The sequence below is a fragment of the Hippocampus bargibanti genome, linkage group LG10 (genome assembly GCF_051943395.1).
Source record: "Hippocampus bargibanti isolate YZ-2025 linkage group LG10, ASM5194339v1, whole genome shotgun sequence".
NCBI classification, from domain to species: domain Eukaryota; kingdom Metazoa; phylum Chordata; class Actinopteri; order Syngnathiformes; family Syngnathidae; genus Hippocampus; species Hippocampus bargibanti.
Genome location: NC_142743.1, coordinates 18,294,527 through 18,312,349, shown reverse-complemented (window position 1 = coordinate 18,312,349; position 17,823 = coordinate 18,294,527). Strand labels below are relative to the sequence as shown.

General features: G+C 46.3%; 1 protein-coding gene across 2 annotated transcripts in view; it reads right to left on the bottom strand.

Annotated features, from left to right (window-relative positions):
- The window catches only part of grin2bb (glutamate receptor, ionotropic, N-methyl D-aspartate 2B, genome duplicate b), a 103,766-nt gene that overhangs the window by 67,277 nt on the left and 18,666 nt on the right, over window positions 1–17,823 (bottom strand). For both annotated transcript variants that reach the window (XM_089006597.1, XM_089006598.1), the window contains exon 3: window positions 15,943–16,617. In XM_089006597.1, the coding sequence (XP_088862723.1) occupies window positions 15,943–16,617 (675 nt within the window). The remainder of the gene's footprint in view (window positions 1–15,942; window positions 16,618–17,823) is intronic.

Genomic DNA, 17,823 nt, shown 5'->3' with positions numbered 1-17,823 from the left:
GAGCTTGAAACCAAAAAAAACAAAAGTGAAAAAAATAAGCGAAATGGTGAGAAAATTGATAGAAAACAGTGGAATTTGGACTCGTTTCAACTTTGATAGATCAAAAGCAGAGTGTAGACTGCAAGGTTAAAATATCCCATCAATCAGGCTCCACAAACAACCTGCAAAAGCCATCTGTACACTTGATGCAAAAAGCTATCAACACAGCTAAACAGAACACAATTGATGAGGAACTAGATAAAATTATCACAAAGAAAGCACCAACAAGGGATCATTTCTCAAGATGGTGAAAGAAGAAGGCTTCGTTCCTCATCATTAATGCTGAGGAAACCGGTCACTCCATTCCATCAAGCCATCAACAACCATCACAAAGGTAAATAAAATGACTTTATTATTACAGTACAGTTTATTTCTCTAATTATAATACCATAGCACATTTATTATACATAAAAGAAGGTATATTTTGTTTAGTTCTAATGCTTAGAAAATTAGAAAGTAGATAATCATGTTTATGGGGACCCGGGAACGGATTGTTCTCATTTTAATGGTTTCCGATGGGAAATTAATTTTTGGGATACACACTTTTCACCTTACACACTGTCTGGGAACCAATTAAGTTTGTGAGGCAAGGTATCCAAAGTGTGGCCCGGGGGACCAATTACGGCCCATGTTAAAATGTCCATTCTCCGATATAAAATGAATAAAACGTCATCCAGCAGCAGAGAAAATACACACATAGAGCAACAATTTTTTTACGTTTCACCAGACCTCAGATGCTGTCGAAAATATGCTGTGAGCACGCATCTGAGCACTCGTTACTCGTGTTAGACGTCAGAGTGAATTTCCGAATGCACCTCTTCACTGCTTGACACTTATGTGGCTCTTTCTCGCCTTTTTTCTAAAATGGCGACAGTATCAAAGAAAAGGAATTATGACAAAGAGGGCCGTCGCTTTGAGGACAAGTGCAAATTGACTTTTTCTTTTCTTTACTGAAATACAAAAAAAAACGGTCTGTCTACTTTTCGAAGAGCCTGTAGATCAGGGGTGTCAAAGGCCTTTTTTGCCGCGGGCCACATTGTCGTTATGGTTTCCTCTCGAGGGCCGTTATGAATTTGGGGAACCCATTAGAATGTTTAAATCCCTTCAAATATTACATATAGAGCACACAGCAAATTAATGAATAACACGTTTTCAAATCTGAAGTCAAGAATAATGACTTTTATTGTGGTTGACATCCAAAAATATGAAATTTTGGCTCAGATTTTAGCAATTATCATGGAATTTAACAAGTTTGATTTGCTTTCGCGGGCCGAAAAAAATGATGTGGCGGGCCGGATTTGGCCCGCGGGCCTTGACTTTGACACCTGTGCTGTAGATGATTTCAAGGAATTTAACATCAAGAAGCATGAACAGATGAAACATGCAAACTCCCTCAAGGTGACTCGGAACGAATGCCGCGGAAAATGAAAGCAACTGTAAGCTAGATAGTCGGCCCACACACATTTTCATTTTGCAAAAGTGTGGACACCCGTACAGTCAAGGAAATTTAACAGAGAAAGCTACTATCTGGTATCAGATGAAAGCACACCTGTCTCACAATTTTGAGCTTCAGAGTTTGAATCATGGCTCAGACCTTCCTGTGAGGAGAAGACACGTCCTACCCTGTTGCTTGCATGGAGTTTTTCCGGGTATTCTGGCTTCATTCCACATTCCGAGAATGAGCATGTTACAATTTCTCATCCACCGGTTACATAAGTACGAGCCAATTCCCTTTTGGAAAAGAAGAGAGGAGAAAGGGAGTGCAAGTCTTGCTTTGAACGTGATGATTTTTCAATCAAACGCATTAGACACGCATTTTTTTAGAATGTTTGGTTTCATCCGGAATCTTCTAATGACAAAACGACAGCTGGGAAAAAGGCGATCAAAACAACAACAAAAATGGATGACTGTTGTTCATTCAATAAAAGGATTGTCGGCAGAAGTTGTGACATGCGCTCAGTCTCAAAACGGAGTTGGTCGCAAATGTTCTGAAAATAGATGCTCTAAAAGTCAAGGAAGGTCGCTGTAGTGCTTTTTTGGGGGGGGCAAAGGCACATTCCCGCCTTTACAGAGTTATTTAAAAACGATTTTTTGCTCATCCGATGGGAAGGATTCACAAGCTTGACTAACAAGCCTCTTAAGTCAGCCGGCCACCGAAGATCCTTCTTCAGACTATAAATGATATAAATGATATTTATGGTGTGTGATGAGGTTCGGTAATCGATATACGTTGGTTTTGTCTCCAACTAATTGGAAATCAAATATGATCTAGCTGTTACTTTCCTGTCTGAAAAGCTTAACATCATTCCCATACTCAGCCGAATTAATAAGATTAGCTGGATAATTAGGATTCATATGCTGCAATGCTGAAAGGCCAAGAGGGGGGGGGGGGGGAACTATTGGACGTGCTGTAACCGAGTGCAATGCTGACATGTCGCCTGTGATTTTCCACATTATTCAGGCAGACCACGCGCAGTACACCCGCTGATGAAGTGGACTCCTAATGTTTCAAGAAAGGAAAGGGAAGTGGGGGCCCTCATTTTAGTGTGTACTTAAGGAGTTGGAAGTAGAAATGTGCTCAAGTGTAAAGATTATGAATCCTGACGGCGCAGGGGATCCTTGTAGAATTGAAGAGCTTCAAAAAAGGCGATGGGGGTAAAGTACCAAGGATGCTAACTCAGGGTAAGTAAAAAGTAAAGAAAGAACGGATAACTAGTTGACTGTTATACAGTAAAGTTTCAGGGGAGCTCGCAGGCCAACTCGCTTCTGCGAGCGAGAGAGAGAGAGAGCTAGCTAGGTAATTAGCCAGCTCGATACAGTAGACACAGAGAGAGAGAGAGAGAGAGAGAGAGAGAGAGAGAGAGAGAGAGAGAGAGAGAGAGAGAGAGAGAGAGAGAGAGAGAGAGAGAGCGCGAGAGAGAGAACTAGCTACATGTCTCTTTCTGCACATACTTCAAAATGACCCATGAAATGGTGAGTTTCAGAAGGTCCCGCCCCTTTGTTTGTGACATCACGCCGGGACGTCTTGCCTTGCTCTAGAATCAAAACAATGGCTTCAGATTCCGAGAAGATGCTTTCTTGTTACTCATCCAGTTATAAATATGATTCAAATAGTTCTGAAGAGGAAAGCATAAGTGTTTGCAATCGATTAAAGAAGTACTTCCGTATCATTTTGAGGCGTCAGGACTCCAATGTAGCATCCCAGAAAATGCACAAGATGGCGCCCAAGCTCCGTTGGAAATGGGCTGATTTGTCTGCTGGGAATTTGTGTCAACTCGTATCGAATAGTAGTCTTGGTGCAACACACAACGATTCACCATCGCGTTATTTATATGTTTTCCTTCTAATTTCGCCATCAACACGAAGTTTTCAGACCAAACAAAGTACCCAAAATGTATTTTGTGTCGCTCAGGGGCGTTCCAGACGTGACGTCACGTCAGGAATCGTCACCAACTCAAAAACAAGACTTCCCGAATAGTCAGCGCGAGTCTTAAAACGTAAAATATAGCTATATACCGTGGAACTTTTGTAAAATACGCTCAGTAATAGTCATTTGAAGTGATTTTACAAATTATGGACACAACTTGTCCGGAGGCGTCGGTTGTCCTTTAAATGTCCACAACGTACACAGCTCAAAACCAGCATGTGGACTCGTTTTAATATATATATATATATATATATATATATATATATATATATATATATATATATATACATACATACACATACATATATATATATATACACACATAAATTGTGTAGTAATGTTTGCAGCCACCATGTGTGGGGGGAAAAAAAAATACCACCCAGCTTCCAGGGAAAGATTGCATCACATTTTAAAGGCCTCACGTAAGATCTGAGATAGAGCGGTTAATACACGTCCTTAAATGAAACAAGACATATGACAAGAAGAAAAAAAACCCGCTGTGATGTTGATGCACACTTGACATATTTTTCTCCTCTGTGCACTGCCAAGGAACCACCTCATGCTTTTGTTGATGAAAGATGTCAAAATTACTGTGAACTTGCTTTTTTTCCCCCGCTTTGAAAGAACAATGGCATTTACAAAAGTGTAGTACGAAAAAAAATAAATGATTTGCTCACCATCGTTTTAGAGCAACGTATTGATACAGACAATACAAACTGACTCATTAAATTGATGAATAGAATGTTTTGATGAACGACGGTGGAATAGTTAAATTCCACCGTCCAATTAAAACAAATGTAGAAGTGCTCCATTGCTCTCAGCGCCAACCGCATCCATTCTCTTGTTTTGATTTATGGAGGATCTTTGTCACAATGACAGTGCACAAATAGAGCAGACAGACCCATCTAGGTGACGTGTGAAATGGATAACGCAACATCTGCCGCATTACAGATGCCCTCTGCAGACAATGATGATACATTTTCTTGTCTGAATGCTACATTAGAACACCGATCTTCTTTTTTGTGTGAGATGCACACCAACATTACTCTCATTGATGAACTAGCCAAGACGCTGCCAATGTTATTTTAGCGCACTGGTGTCTCACCTGCGATGCCACATTCCAGCCAGCACATTATTTTCTGTATGCCACTTAAAGGACAAGTTGTGTCCATAATTTGTAAAATCACTTCAAATGACTTCTACTGAGTGTATTTTAATAAGATTCCACCGCCTATAGCTATATTTTACGTTTTAAGACTCTGACGCTGAACATTCAGGAAGTCTTGTTTTTGAGTTGGTGACGAGTACTCACGTGACGTCAGAAAAGGACCGCCTCCTGACCGTAAAAAAGACGCATTGTAGCATCTTTCCATCACGTCAATGTATTTTGCTGTACTGTTTTTTTTTTAACCGTGTGTTACACCCAAAAGCCGCCAGCAGAGGGAGTCCAAGCTCCATTGAAGAAATATATCAGCCTGTGGAAACGGGCTGATTCATTCCTCACAGCTCGGTGGCCATTTTATTGCCTCTTTTTGGGTGAGACATTCCCCCCCCCCGCCCGTTTGCCTCAAAATGACACAGAATAAATTCTTTAATCGATTGCAAACATGTATGCTTTCCTCTACAGAACTATTTGAATCATATTCATAACTGGATGTGTAACAAGAAAGCATATTCTCCGAATCTGAAGCCATTGTTTTGATTCTCCAGCAATGCAAGACGTCTTGGCGTGACGTCACGAACTGGGGGCGGGACTTTCTGAAAATTCCCAATTCGCAGCTCAATTTTTTGGCAGATTTTGGACACTTTAAGTCATTTTTATTGGTGGATGGATGTATGGATGGATGCATGGATGGATGCATGGATGGATGCATGGATGGATGGTAAAACTTAAAAATGTGGTCGCAAAATTTAGTCTTTCTCCTATGTAATAAAAAAATAATAAAAACAACTCGTGACTAAGTTCCACTGCACATGAGGTTGAAAATCTTGCTGAAAAAGGCCAAAGATGCTTTATACATTGATAAAGCAGCGATTTATCAATATGGGAAAACAAATCCATATATAAACCGGGACTATCGATATATCCGATATCGATATAACGAGACTTTACTGTATTTTCAATTCAGCATCAGGAGAAATAAAGCAAATTGCCCTGTAGGGGAAAATGTAATGTAAAATTTTTTGGAAATAATATCAAGAATATTGACACTATTTAATGTTTGAGATAATATATTCGAGTTATTTCCTTGGTGTATGACTTGCTGTTCTTGTCTACTCTGTGAGCGGGTGAGCAGCGCTGTCAGACAGCTCGTTCGTCACTCAAACATGCTCGTGGGCACGGCTGGCCTATGCCATAATTTTTCATGATGTTATGCCTTTTGCCTAGCAGCGAGTACCTGGTCAAAAATGTGACACTGCTCAATGATTTCCATTGCTGCATCTGTCAGATAATTCAAATGTTATTTTAGACGTGGAGTTTGTATTTCAAATTAACTCATTCACTGCCATTCCCAAATTTATTCCGGAAATGAAAAGCAGCGCCGTTCACGAATTTGTTTGGGTTTGGTTTTTCTTGTGTGTGGGGGGTGCCAATAAAGCGCTGGTCAGACCTCTGGCAATATTTTTCCCTCCTATGAGGGCATAATGTGGCAAAATTGAACCACACAATCAACTACAGCACAGGTGTCAAATTCAAGGCCCGCGGGCCAAATCCGGCCCGCCACATCATTTTTTTCGGCCCGCGAAAGCAAATCAAACTTGTTCAATTCCATGATGATTGCTAAAATCTGAGCCAAAATTTCATATTTTTGGATGTCAACCACAATAAAAGTCATTATTCTTGACTTCAGATTTGAAAACGAGTTATTCATTAATTTGCTGTGTGCTCTATATGTAATATTTGAAGGGATTTAAACATTCTAATGGGTTCCCCAAATTCATAACGGCCCTCGAGAGGAAACCATAACTACAATGTGGCCCGCGGCAAAAAATGACTTTGACACCCCTGAACTACAGTATTAGCAATTAACTCATTCACTGCCATTTACGAATGTATTCGGGAATTGAAAAATATGACGTAGAGCGCCATTCCCGCATTTGTTTGAGTATTTGCCTTTTGTACAGCTGTCCCCATTTCAAGCTCAGATAACTCCAGGCCCAAATAATTTAGGAATTAACTGTTTTAATCTGATGAAAGAAGAAAGTCTACATTCAGAGAGAAATTCTCACATGCCAATCAAAAACAGCAAGAGACATTACAGTATTTCAGTTTCGCTCATATGCATCCTCATCATTTTTGTTTTCCGATAAAGAACATTGAATTACCTTTCTCCTGCAATTAGGATTATGCATGTGTGACAAAAGAGGATTTTTAATGGCATTTTGTCCCAGACTTTCATTTAAGTTGGACAAATCTCGCCACAGCGCCGACGCTGATTTTGCTCCGCATTTCCGTATCGACCACCTGACAGGCACTTTTTCACCCCCATGAGAGATTACTATTTAACACGCGACAACTTTAAACCCTGCTTCATAATTAAAACAAATACCGGACATTGCTGGATGGAGAAGCAAAATGGTGTAAATAAAATGAAATGTGGCAACAAAAAAAAAAAAAAAAAAATCTGCATGGAAAAGGGGGCTATTTGGGACAACATTTTCATTTTATATCTTATGGGTACCAAAAACCATGGCTATAATCTCCCCAAACACAGGAAAAAGGCTATTATCATGCAACAACAGCAGCGGTGAACACACGCACACAATAGATCTGGAAGACCTCATTAGTCTCCAGAGCTCGAGTCGAGTACGGGCCTGGGCCGACACCGTTTTGCCCTGTTGTGCCAATAGCGACGCAAGGTAGCGTCTGAATTAAATGGCAAAATGGAAATGTGCAAATTGTTTAGCACAGATTGAGCCTACCTGCATGATGCATTTGCTCATTATAAATTGGTTTCTGGAGAGGGGAGGGAAAAAAAAAACGAGCCCGTTCTATAGTTTATGTGACCTGAACTGTTGTGTGAGAAAAGGCTATTGAAATATTACGAACACGCACGTGGGCAATCAATATTTTTTTAAATGAAAATCAAATGGTTGAAATATTGATGAATGCACAGGCGAGCTTTACATAGTAGCCGGCCGTGTGAAAAATGACTCCAGAGGAATGTCGAGACAAATAATAAGTTAGAGAAACTATTGGTGGCCTGGCCTGATGAGGATAGAAAAGCACACGCATTATGAATCCATCAAATAAAAGTAAAATATGTAGATAATGTCACGTTCCGGCGGCGACAGTGGCAGCTGGCGAGCAGGAACGTGTGGTATAGGCGGTGGATCGTAGAGCAGGACAGAGGCGTGGGTACCGGCAAAGGATTTATTAACATAAAGCGCGGGTCCGAAAATACGCGGACCCGGTAAAAACTCGTGAAACAAACTCAAAATGACAACTGACAATGTTAGTGGGTGAGTGGCGGCAATCCACCCAACCACACTAACCAAGAAAATAAAGTGGCACACGGGGGTGCAAAACAACCTACGACGCGGTGCAAACAACAAACGCGTTCGTGGCTAAAATCATTCCTCGGGCGAAGCAAATAATGTACTGGTAACAAGTTCCACGTACTAGCTTGGCATAAGGCGAAGTATCTTCCGACGCTGGGTGGATGCCAGCGTCGGGTTTAAATGTCCACAGTTAATGAGGAGGGAATTGACAGCAGCTGGCGAGCGGCGGGAACGGAGGCCCCGCCCCGCTGTCAACTGGCTCATGACAGTACCCCCCCCTCAACGGACGCCTCCTGGCGGCCCACCTGGTTTCGACGGGTGAGCCTCGTGGAAGTCTCTCAGGAGCGACGGGTCCAGAATCCAGGTTCGCGGAACCCATTGACGGTCCTCCGGTCCGTAACCCTCCCAGTCGACCAGGTACTGGATGCCCTTTCCCCTGCGGCGTGAATCCAGGATCTCCCGCACTGCGTATGCCGGTCCTCCATCCACCATCCGCGGGGGGGGGGGGGGGGGGGGGGGGGGGGGGGGGGGTTGGGCAAGAGGGGGGGCCAAGGGGCTGGACTCCACCGGTTTGATGAGAGATACATGGAAAACCGGGTGGATCTTCATGGAGGCGGGCAGCCGAAGTCGGACCGCGACCGGGTTAATGATGGCCTCCACAGTGAAGGGGCCCGCGAAACGCGGACCCAATTTGGGGGTTGTCCCGGCCAGCCGTAGGTCCCTTGTGGACAACCAGACCTTCTGGCCCACCTGGTAGGCTGGCGCGGAACGGCGACGGCGATCCGCGACCCTTTGGTTCCGGACTGCCGTGCGTGATAGGGCTGCCCTGGTCTCCCTCCATACCCGATGGGCCCGCCGAAGATGGTGTTGTATCGACGGGACCTCCACCTCCCCTTCCTGTGTGGGAAAGAGCGGCGGCTGGTAGCCATAAGCCGACATAAACGGTGACCGACCTGTGGCTGAGGAGACCAGGGTGTTGTGGGCATATTCCACCCACGGGAGATGGATGGACCAGGCCGAGGGACGATGAAGGCATACGCAGCGCAGGGCCGCCTCCAGGTCCTGGTTCTTCCGCTCGGTCTGGCCGTTGGACTGTGGATGGTAACCGGAGGACAGGCTGGCCGACGCCCCCATGGACCTGCAGAAACGCTTCCAGACCCGGGATACGAACTGGGGCCCTCGGTCCGACACGATGTCAGTGGGGATCCCGTGGAGACGGACGACGTGTTTGACCAATAGTGTCGCCGTCTCAATGGCGGACGGTAACTTGGTCAACGGCACGAAGTGTGCCGACTTAGAAAACCGGTCCACTATTGTGAGAATGACCGTCTTACCACGGGATGGGGGGAGGCCGGTGATAAAATCCACTGATATGTGGGACCAAGGGCGCGGGGGAACAGGTAGGGGGCGGAGCAGTCCTGCCGGAGGCTGATGGGAGACCTTGCCACAGGCGCACTCCGGGCAGGCCTTAACAAAGTCCGCCACGTCGTCGCGGAGCCGCGGCCACCAGAATCGCTGGGAGACGAGGTGCTCGGTGCGGCTCACCCCTGGGTGACACGCCACCTTGGATGCGTGCCCCCACTGGAGCACCTCCGAGCGCAGCGACTGGGGAACGAACAGTCTGCCTGTGGGACACTTATCGGGAGTCGGGGTACCTTTTAATGATTCCATGACCCTCCGTTCGACCTCCCACTGGAGCGCCCCCATGATCTGGCGGCCGGGCAGGATGGGTTCCGCAAGGTCTTCCTTGTCTGCTGGCTCGTGGATCCGCGAGAGGGCGTCGGGCTTGGTGTTCTTTGTTCCTGGACAGTAGGTTAGGGTGAAGGAGAAGCGTGTTAAGAAGAGCGCCCACCGTGCCTGGCGTGCGTTCAGCCTCTTGGCGGCCCGGATGACCGCCAAGTTCTTATGGTCCGTAAGCACGGTGAACGGCTCCTTCGCCCCTTCGAGCCAGTGCCTCCACTCCTGAAGAGCCAATACGACGGCGAGCAGCTCCCTGTTGCCCACGTCGTAGTTGGCTTCGGCGGAGCTGAGGCGGCGGGAGAAGAAGGCGCAGGGGTGGAGCTGCTGGTCGACTGAGGAGCGTTGGGAGAGTACTGCCCCAACGCCTGAGTCCGAGGCGTCTACCTCCACAATGAACGCGCCGTTGGGGTCTGGATGGCGGAGAACTGGGGGGTGAGAGAAAGCCTCTCTCAGCAGCCGGAACGCGGCGTCCGCTTCTCTCGTCCACCTGAACGGGGTCTTAGTGGAGGTGAGTTGGGTGAGAGGGAGGGCTTTCCGGCTGTAGTCCCGGATGAAGCGGCGGTAGAAGTTGGCGAACCCCAGGAAGCGTTGTAACTGCTTGCGAGAGGTGGGTGTGGGCCATTCTACTACCGCTTCGGTCTTGGCTGGGTCAGCCCGGATCTGCCCCCGCTCCACGATGAAGCCCAGGAAGGATAAGGAGGAGGTGTGGAATTCACACTTCTCGGCTTTGACGTATAGTCGATTCTGCAGCAGCCGCTGCAGAACTAGCCGGACGTGCTGGCGATGTGCCTCAAGGGACTCAGAAAAAATTAAAATGTCGTCCAAATACACAAAACAGAAAATATTCAGAAAATCCCTCAAGACATCATTAATAAGGTTCTGGAACACAGCGGGTGCATTGGTGAGACCAAACGGCATCACCAAGTACTCGAAGTGTCCCAGAGGTGTCTTAAATGCGGTCTTCCATTCATCCCCCTCTTTGACCCGAACAAGATGATAAGCGCTCCGGAGGTCCAGTCTAGTGAAGATGGTCGCGGCCTGGAGGGACGCGAAGGCGGAGTCAATCAGTGGGAGCGGGTATTTGTTCTTTATAGTTATTTCGTTGAGTCCCCGATAGTCCACGCACGGACGCAACGATTTATCCTTTTTAGTGATAAAAAAGAACCCCGCTCCCAGAGGTGACCTTGATGGCCGAATGAGCCCGGCCGCGAGCGAAGAGTCAATGTAGTCCCGGAGAGCCTGTTGTTCGGGTTGGGAAACGTTGTACAGACGAGAACTGGGAAACGGAGCGTTGGGCTGAATGTCAATGGCGCAATCATAGGGACGGTGCGGTGGTAACGACAGGGCGCGGTCCTTGCTGAACGCCTGTCGTAAGTCGTGGTAACAGGGCGGCACCCCCTCTAGGCTAATCTCCTCCCTAGGGTAGCTGTGAGATGGTGCCGGCCCACCCGCGGCCGACCGGAGGCAGTGAGCGTAGCAGAGGGGGCTCCACCCCTGAATGGTAGGTCCGTCCCACGAAATGGCCGGATTGTGGGTCCCCAGCCAAGGTAACCCGAGCACGATGGGAACCGAGCGTGAACGCATCACGAAAAAACCGCCGGTTTTCCACGTGACTGCCCGAGAGTACGAGTCGAAGCGGCACGGTTTCTTGCGTAACCTCGGCGAGTAACCGACCGTCGAGATCGAGTATGCTCCGACTCGCCCCCAGCTGAACAACCCGACACCCCAACGCCGACACGACGCGCGGGTCTATAAAACAGCCGTCGGCCCCCGAGTCCACTAAGGCCCGAACGGACATTGTCCTGGTGGGACCGTGTATAACGGCATCCAGCTCCAGTCTCCGCGACGTGAACCCCCCGCGGACCTTAAGGGAACCCGTTGCTTGTGTGGACGGGGTAACTTACAGTCACTGGGGGTCTTTCCGGGAAGCCCCCAACTGGGACAGTCCGGGGCTCGATGACCCAACTTGCCGCAGAGCTGGCATGCCGGGCCGGTGTTGCGTCGCTCCGGCGCCCGCTCAACGGCCCTTTCGACCCCCATCTCCATCGGCTCCACGGCCGCGTGCCCCCCACGCGGAAAGGTCCGGGCACCCCCTCGGGTCCCTGCTGGCGGCTCGAGATTAGCCTGGGCAGCCCGCTCCCGGGCCCTGTCTCGCATCCGGTTGTCCAGCTGCAGCGTGAGGGAGATCAGCTCGCGAAGGCTGGAGCACTCGTCGCGGGTAGCCAGCTCGTCTTTCAACGCCGCGCTGAGCCCGCGCCGAAACATCCCTCGCAGCGCACGGTCGCCGTACCCGCTGGCGGCAGCCAGGACGCGGAAGGCGACGGAATACTCCGCCGCCGATCGGCTACCCTGCTGGCAGATCCACAGCTGGGACTCCGCTGCCTGCCCACTCACCGGGAGATGGAAAACCTGCCGTAACTCGGCGACGAAGTCCGGGAAGGAGGCTCGGAGCTCCGGCCGAGATTCCCAGACGGCCAACGCCCAAGCGGCTGCGGGTCCGGCAAGCAGGCTGGTGACGTAAGCCACTTTGGCCGCGTCCGTGGTGTATACGGAGGGTTGCTGGTCGAAAACTATGGAGCACTGCAGCAGGAATTGCGCGCAGCGCCCGGGCTCCCCTCCGTAACGGGCGGGATGTGGGATGTTGGGTTCGCGGCTCAAAGTTTGGGGAGGGACGGCCCCCGCGACGAAGGCGCCGCTGGCCTCAAGTCTATCTACCCGTTGGGCTAACCGGGTGATGTCGCGGCGGATCTCCGCGATGGCGGGCACCACTTGGCCGAGCTGCTCCGCCTGCTGAGCGAGGACGGAGAAGATTCGGTTACTGTCCGCAGGATCCATGTTGGTCGGAAGATTCTGTCACGTTCCGGCGGCGACAGTGGCAGCTGGCGAGCAGGAACGTGTGGTATAGGCGGTGGATCGTAGAGCAGGACAGAGGCGTGGGTACCGGCAAAGGATTTATTAACATAAAGCGCGGGTCCGAAAATACGCGGACCCGGTAAAAACTCGTGAAACAAACTCAAAATGACAACTGACAATGTTAGTGGGTGAGTGGCGGCAATCCACCCAACCACACTAACCAAGAAAATAAAGTGGCACACGGGGGTGCAAAACAACCTACGACGCGGTGCAAACAACAAACGCGTTCGTGGCTAAAATCATTCCTCGGGCGAAGCAAATAATGTACTGGTAACAAGTTCCACGTACTAGCTTGGCATAAGGCGAAGTATCTTCCGACGCTGGGTGGATGCCAGCGTCGGGTTTAAATGTCCACAGTTAATGAGGAGGGAATTGACAGCAGCTGGCGAGCGGCGGGAACGGAGGCCCCGCCCCGCTGTCAACTGGCTCATGACAGATAATGTGATTTAGAGCAATACTAAACCAGATTTTAATAATAGATTTTAATAATATGCATAGATCTACGTAGGAATTAGTGAAGCATGTGTCTGTGAAGGGGCTGGTCAAATATGCAGATGAAAAGAGCATGCATTAGTCTATTTTACAAATTAAAAGTATTGAATATTAAAAAAAAAAAAACCTTGATTTAACCATTCATGGATTCATGAAGTTTGTAACGCTATTTTCATATACAGTGATACCTCGGCTTCCGAAATTAATTGGTTCTCAGACAGAGTGTGTAAGGCAAAAAGTGTGTATCCCAAAAATTATTTTCCCATAGGAAACCATTAAAATGAGAATAAACCGTTCCCTGGTCCGAATAAAACATAATGTTCTACTTTGTAATTTTCTAAGCCTTAAAACAAACAATATACCTTATTTTATGAATAATACATGTGCTATGGTATTATAATTAAAGAAATAAATTGTATAGATAGATAGATAGATAGATAGATAGATAGATAGATAGATAGATAGATAGATAGATAGATAGATAGATAGATAGATAGATAGATAGATAGATAGATAGATAGATAGATAGATAGATAGATAGATAGATAGATAGATAGACACACACACACACACACACATAGACACATATTGAGGGAACGGATCTCATGGCAATGTTAAAAATACTTAAAAACACACACACACATCTTATCTCATTGTATTTTTATGCAGCAAAGAATACCTCAACTATTTTCAATGGTACTTCCACCTCTCTTTGATGAGACATTTTTCTGTATTCTTTCATCTGATCAAAGCCTTATCCTTCCAATGCCCTCCCGCGATCAAGCCGCTTTTTTTTCTTCTTCTACTGTTCTCTTTTCTCCTCCGGCACTTCTTTTGTCACACCAAGAAATAATGTTTCCTTTTCGTTTTCCCTGTAACTACTTTTATACAGTAAGCCAAAAGAAATATATAAGAAAGTGGTTGCCATGCCAAGCATGTTCGCCACATTCATCAGCCTGTGTCTGTCTGTGTGTGTGCGCACCAGACAGAAAAAAAGATTAAACAAAGGAAGACGAAGTCATTGGTAATTACACAGGGTGCAAAAAAAAAAGTGTCTAGACTTCCCCCACCCGTCTAAAAAAAAACACACACATCTTAAATCTCTTCAAAACCTAATCTCAGAAATCTTTCAAACTACATCATAGTATTAGAATAATTTTGCCAATCAGCCTGATTTTGATGACTGTAATAAAAGTCGGGAAGTGTGATATTAGTTCACATTAAACTGAAACTAGTGTCACTGGAAGAAATTGCTTTGGTCTTGTAAATATGTTCGTACAAGCTGCGCGCAACTCATCTACTGTACAGAAAGTAAATAACGTTAAAATGATTCAAAGTGGCATTGTTGTTTTGACATATTTGTCTCCAAGACAAATACCGTATTTGGTGGACTATAAGGCACACTCAATGAATGACATATTTTAGAACATTTTCCATATACAGTGAGACCTCAACTTACAAACTTAATTGGTTCCCAGACAGAGTGTGTAAGGCGAAAAGTGTGTATCTCGAAAAAAAAATTCCCATAGGAAACCATTAAAATGGGAATAATCAGTTCCCGGGTTTCCATAAAATATACTTTTCAACTAAATAAGCCTTAAAACTACGCACAACATACCTTATTCTATGTATAATAAACGTGCTATTGTATTGCAATGAAAGAAATACACTGCATTGTATCATAAAGTCACTTTATTAACATTTGTGATGGTCATTTATGGCTTGATGGAATGGTCGAAGGTCAAAGGGAATTGCATGAGGACTGTAATTAAAGAAATAAACTGTGCTGTAAAATAAAGTTTTATTTACCTTTTTGATGGTCGTTGATGGCTTATGGAAGGAGAGTCAACTTCCACAAGGACTGTTGGTGCTGTTCGGTCGTGTGCTTCCGCCGAAGATCACTCCGCCAGCCGTGGTGGGTGTGTATTATGAAAATAGTGCTTATTATAAGGTTTAATTTTCATAAATTTGACGTTTGTAAGACGAAAAGTTTGTAAGTTAAGGTGTTTGTAAGTTGAGGTCTCACTGTACTGTATAAGGCGTACTGGATTCTAAGGCCCATGGTCATTTTTTTTAATGAAAGCTTGTAGTTGTACAGACGCTCCCCAACTTACGAACGAGATACGTTTCGAATGGCCGTTTGTAAGGTGAATTCGTTCGTAAGTTGCTTCAGTGCGATATTTTGTATGTAATGTATGTTTAAACGACAACCGACACCATTTTTTTTGTTTCCTAACTGACATCAGAAAAACGTTTTATAGCATCTAAAATACCCAAAACATGCAGGCTTATATTTTTAGTCAAATGCAAAACACCAATAAAAATGACTTAAAGTGTCCAAAAACTACCTCAAAATGGCCAGTTTCAGAAGGTCCCGCCCCCTTGTTCGTGACATCACGCCAAGACGTCTTGCCTTGCTCGAGAATCAAAAAAATGGGTTCAGATTCGGAGAAGATGCTTTCTTGTTACTCATCCAGTTATGAATATGATTCAAATAGTTCTGAAGAGGAAAGCATAAATGTTTTCAATCGATTAAAGAAGTACTTGCATATCAATTCGAGCCGTCAAGACTCCAATGTAGCGTCCCAGAAAATGCATAAGATGGCGCCTTTTGGGTATTTTAGATGCTATAAAACGTTTTTCTGATGTCAGTTAGGAAACAAAAAAAATGGTCGGTTGTCCTTTAAAATTCTAAATAAAATCAATTTCCAACAAACCTGCAAAAATATACCGTGCTGTATATTACAAAGCAGTCATTCTGAAAGTGATTGAACCACAAAAGAAAGATGTTGATGACTAATAAAAATCAAAGTGTGGAGCCGTCCTACCTTGGCTGCCATGACCATGGAGGAGCCTCCGCGGATGCCCAAAATGGGAATGTGAGTGTGGGCCGAGATGAAGTCCAGGATCTGAGCAATGGCCTCCTGGTCCGTGTCGTCGCCAAAAACCACTCCTTGCAAAGAGTTCCTGGACATTTGGGTACAGATCCGATTGATGATGCTCTTTGGATCCGTCTCATTCATGGTGACCACCTCCACCTTCGGGGGGTAGGGGATGTGCAGGAAGTCCTCTTTCTCCATTCCCGCCCCAAGGGACACTTCACTAGAGTTCCCGACTAAAATGACGGCGATGCTGAGGGAGCTGATGAGTTTGGGGTTGATTGGCGAAAGTGGTTGCGTCCCAGGAGAGTACTGAGGGGGGATGACAACGCCGCGTTGAGTGCTGCCTCCCCTCGGGCCGCCCTGCCCTCCTGAGGCGCCTCCTGGTCCTGAACCGGGACCTCCGCCCCTGCCCCGAGCCCCGCGGATGGGCTGCAGGAGCGCGAAGAAGATAAGGAAGAGAAGGAGCAGCTGCGGCCGAGTATTCGAGCGACGTAATGTCTGTTTTAGGGGTGCAGCAGGAGGACGATGGGGGCAGGAGGACGAGGGGAGGTGTGTTTCCCGAGGACAGGTGGGAGATGGGGGGAGGCTGACAAGCATTGTGGAGGAGTTTAAATGCCGTCCCTGCGGGAAGAAGACCAAAAGAAAAAAAAGGACGGCCGGGATTAGGATTCCAAAATGTACCCCAAACACACAAAAATCCTCAATAGGTGGATCCAAATGCCTTTCGAGACAAACAGCGACTTTTGATAAGAATATTTTGACAAATGTTTGAATATCAATCAGCGCAAACAATAAGTATCGTGGCTTCATTTGCCCCTGTGCTCACCAATCGAATGCTTTGTATTTCCTCCAAAATATAAACACCAATTTAATCGTTTAGTCAGAGAGTCTTGGTGAGTGGAAACCTCCCAGGTCCTTTTCAAGGCAGCGATCTGACAGGCTCAAAAGGAAATGGGCGGCCTTTTAACGGGAGATTCTAATTGTGGGAAATGTGCGAAGGAGAATGAGGCAAATGAGGCCTTTATATAAAAACTAGCTTTTAGAAGGTCTGATAACTGGAGGTTAGTCAGCCTTAATAGCAGGTGTAAATCCTAATTGAAAACTAGCCGAATTCTCCGCGAGGACACAAGCCAAGCGAGGGAATGAAGAGGAGGAGGAGGAAGCGAGTGGGAGAGAATAAATAGAGACATCCACAAAAGAGACGGAGGTGGATGAAGAAACGGCAAGAAGGAACCTAGAAGATGGATCGGGAAGGAGCAGCTGGGAGGCGACACAAAACACACCAAAGATTTGTAGGAAAGAAGACATGAATAACATGTTGACGAAGGAGAAGAGCTTGAGGTGAAAGGAGGCTGTTCGGATTACTTAAATAATAAAGAAAGAGTAGATGTGAGCCGCATGTGGTGTGGTTGGGAGGGAGGATATTCAAAAGGACAAATCCACAGATCCAGGTCAAATGAGACCAACTATTCAACTAAAAAGTCAAGACGATACGGATATGACAAAACTGCAGTCGGCCCATTTGAACTCGTGCGCGTTAACTGTGGTGCCCTGTTGCCATAGTAACAATTCAAACATGCGCCATTTTATTTTTGATTTGAGGTGGCGCTGGGCCAGCACAAATACAAAGATGACCATTAAGAGGAGTGCAAAATTTTATATACACACACACACATTCCTGTTTCAATGGTTTTGTAAGGTCCGGATAACTCCAGATAAGGAGTGAGGACTACCGTTGCTGATAAGTTTAGAGAAGACCTCGTGTTACATTTGAACACTAAATGTCACCCCATTTCCCAATTCAACTTCTTTAAAAATAAAGAAATG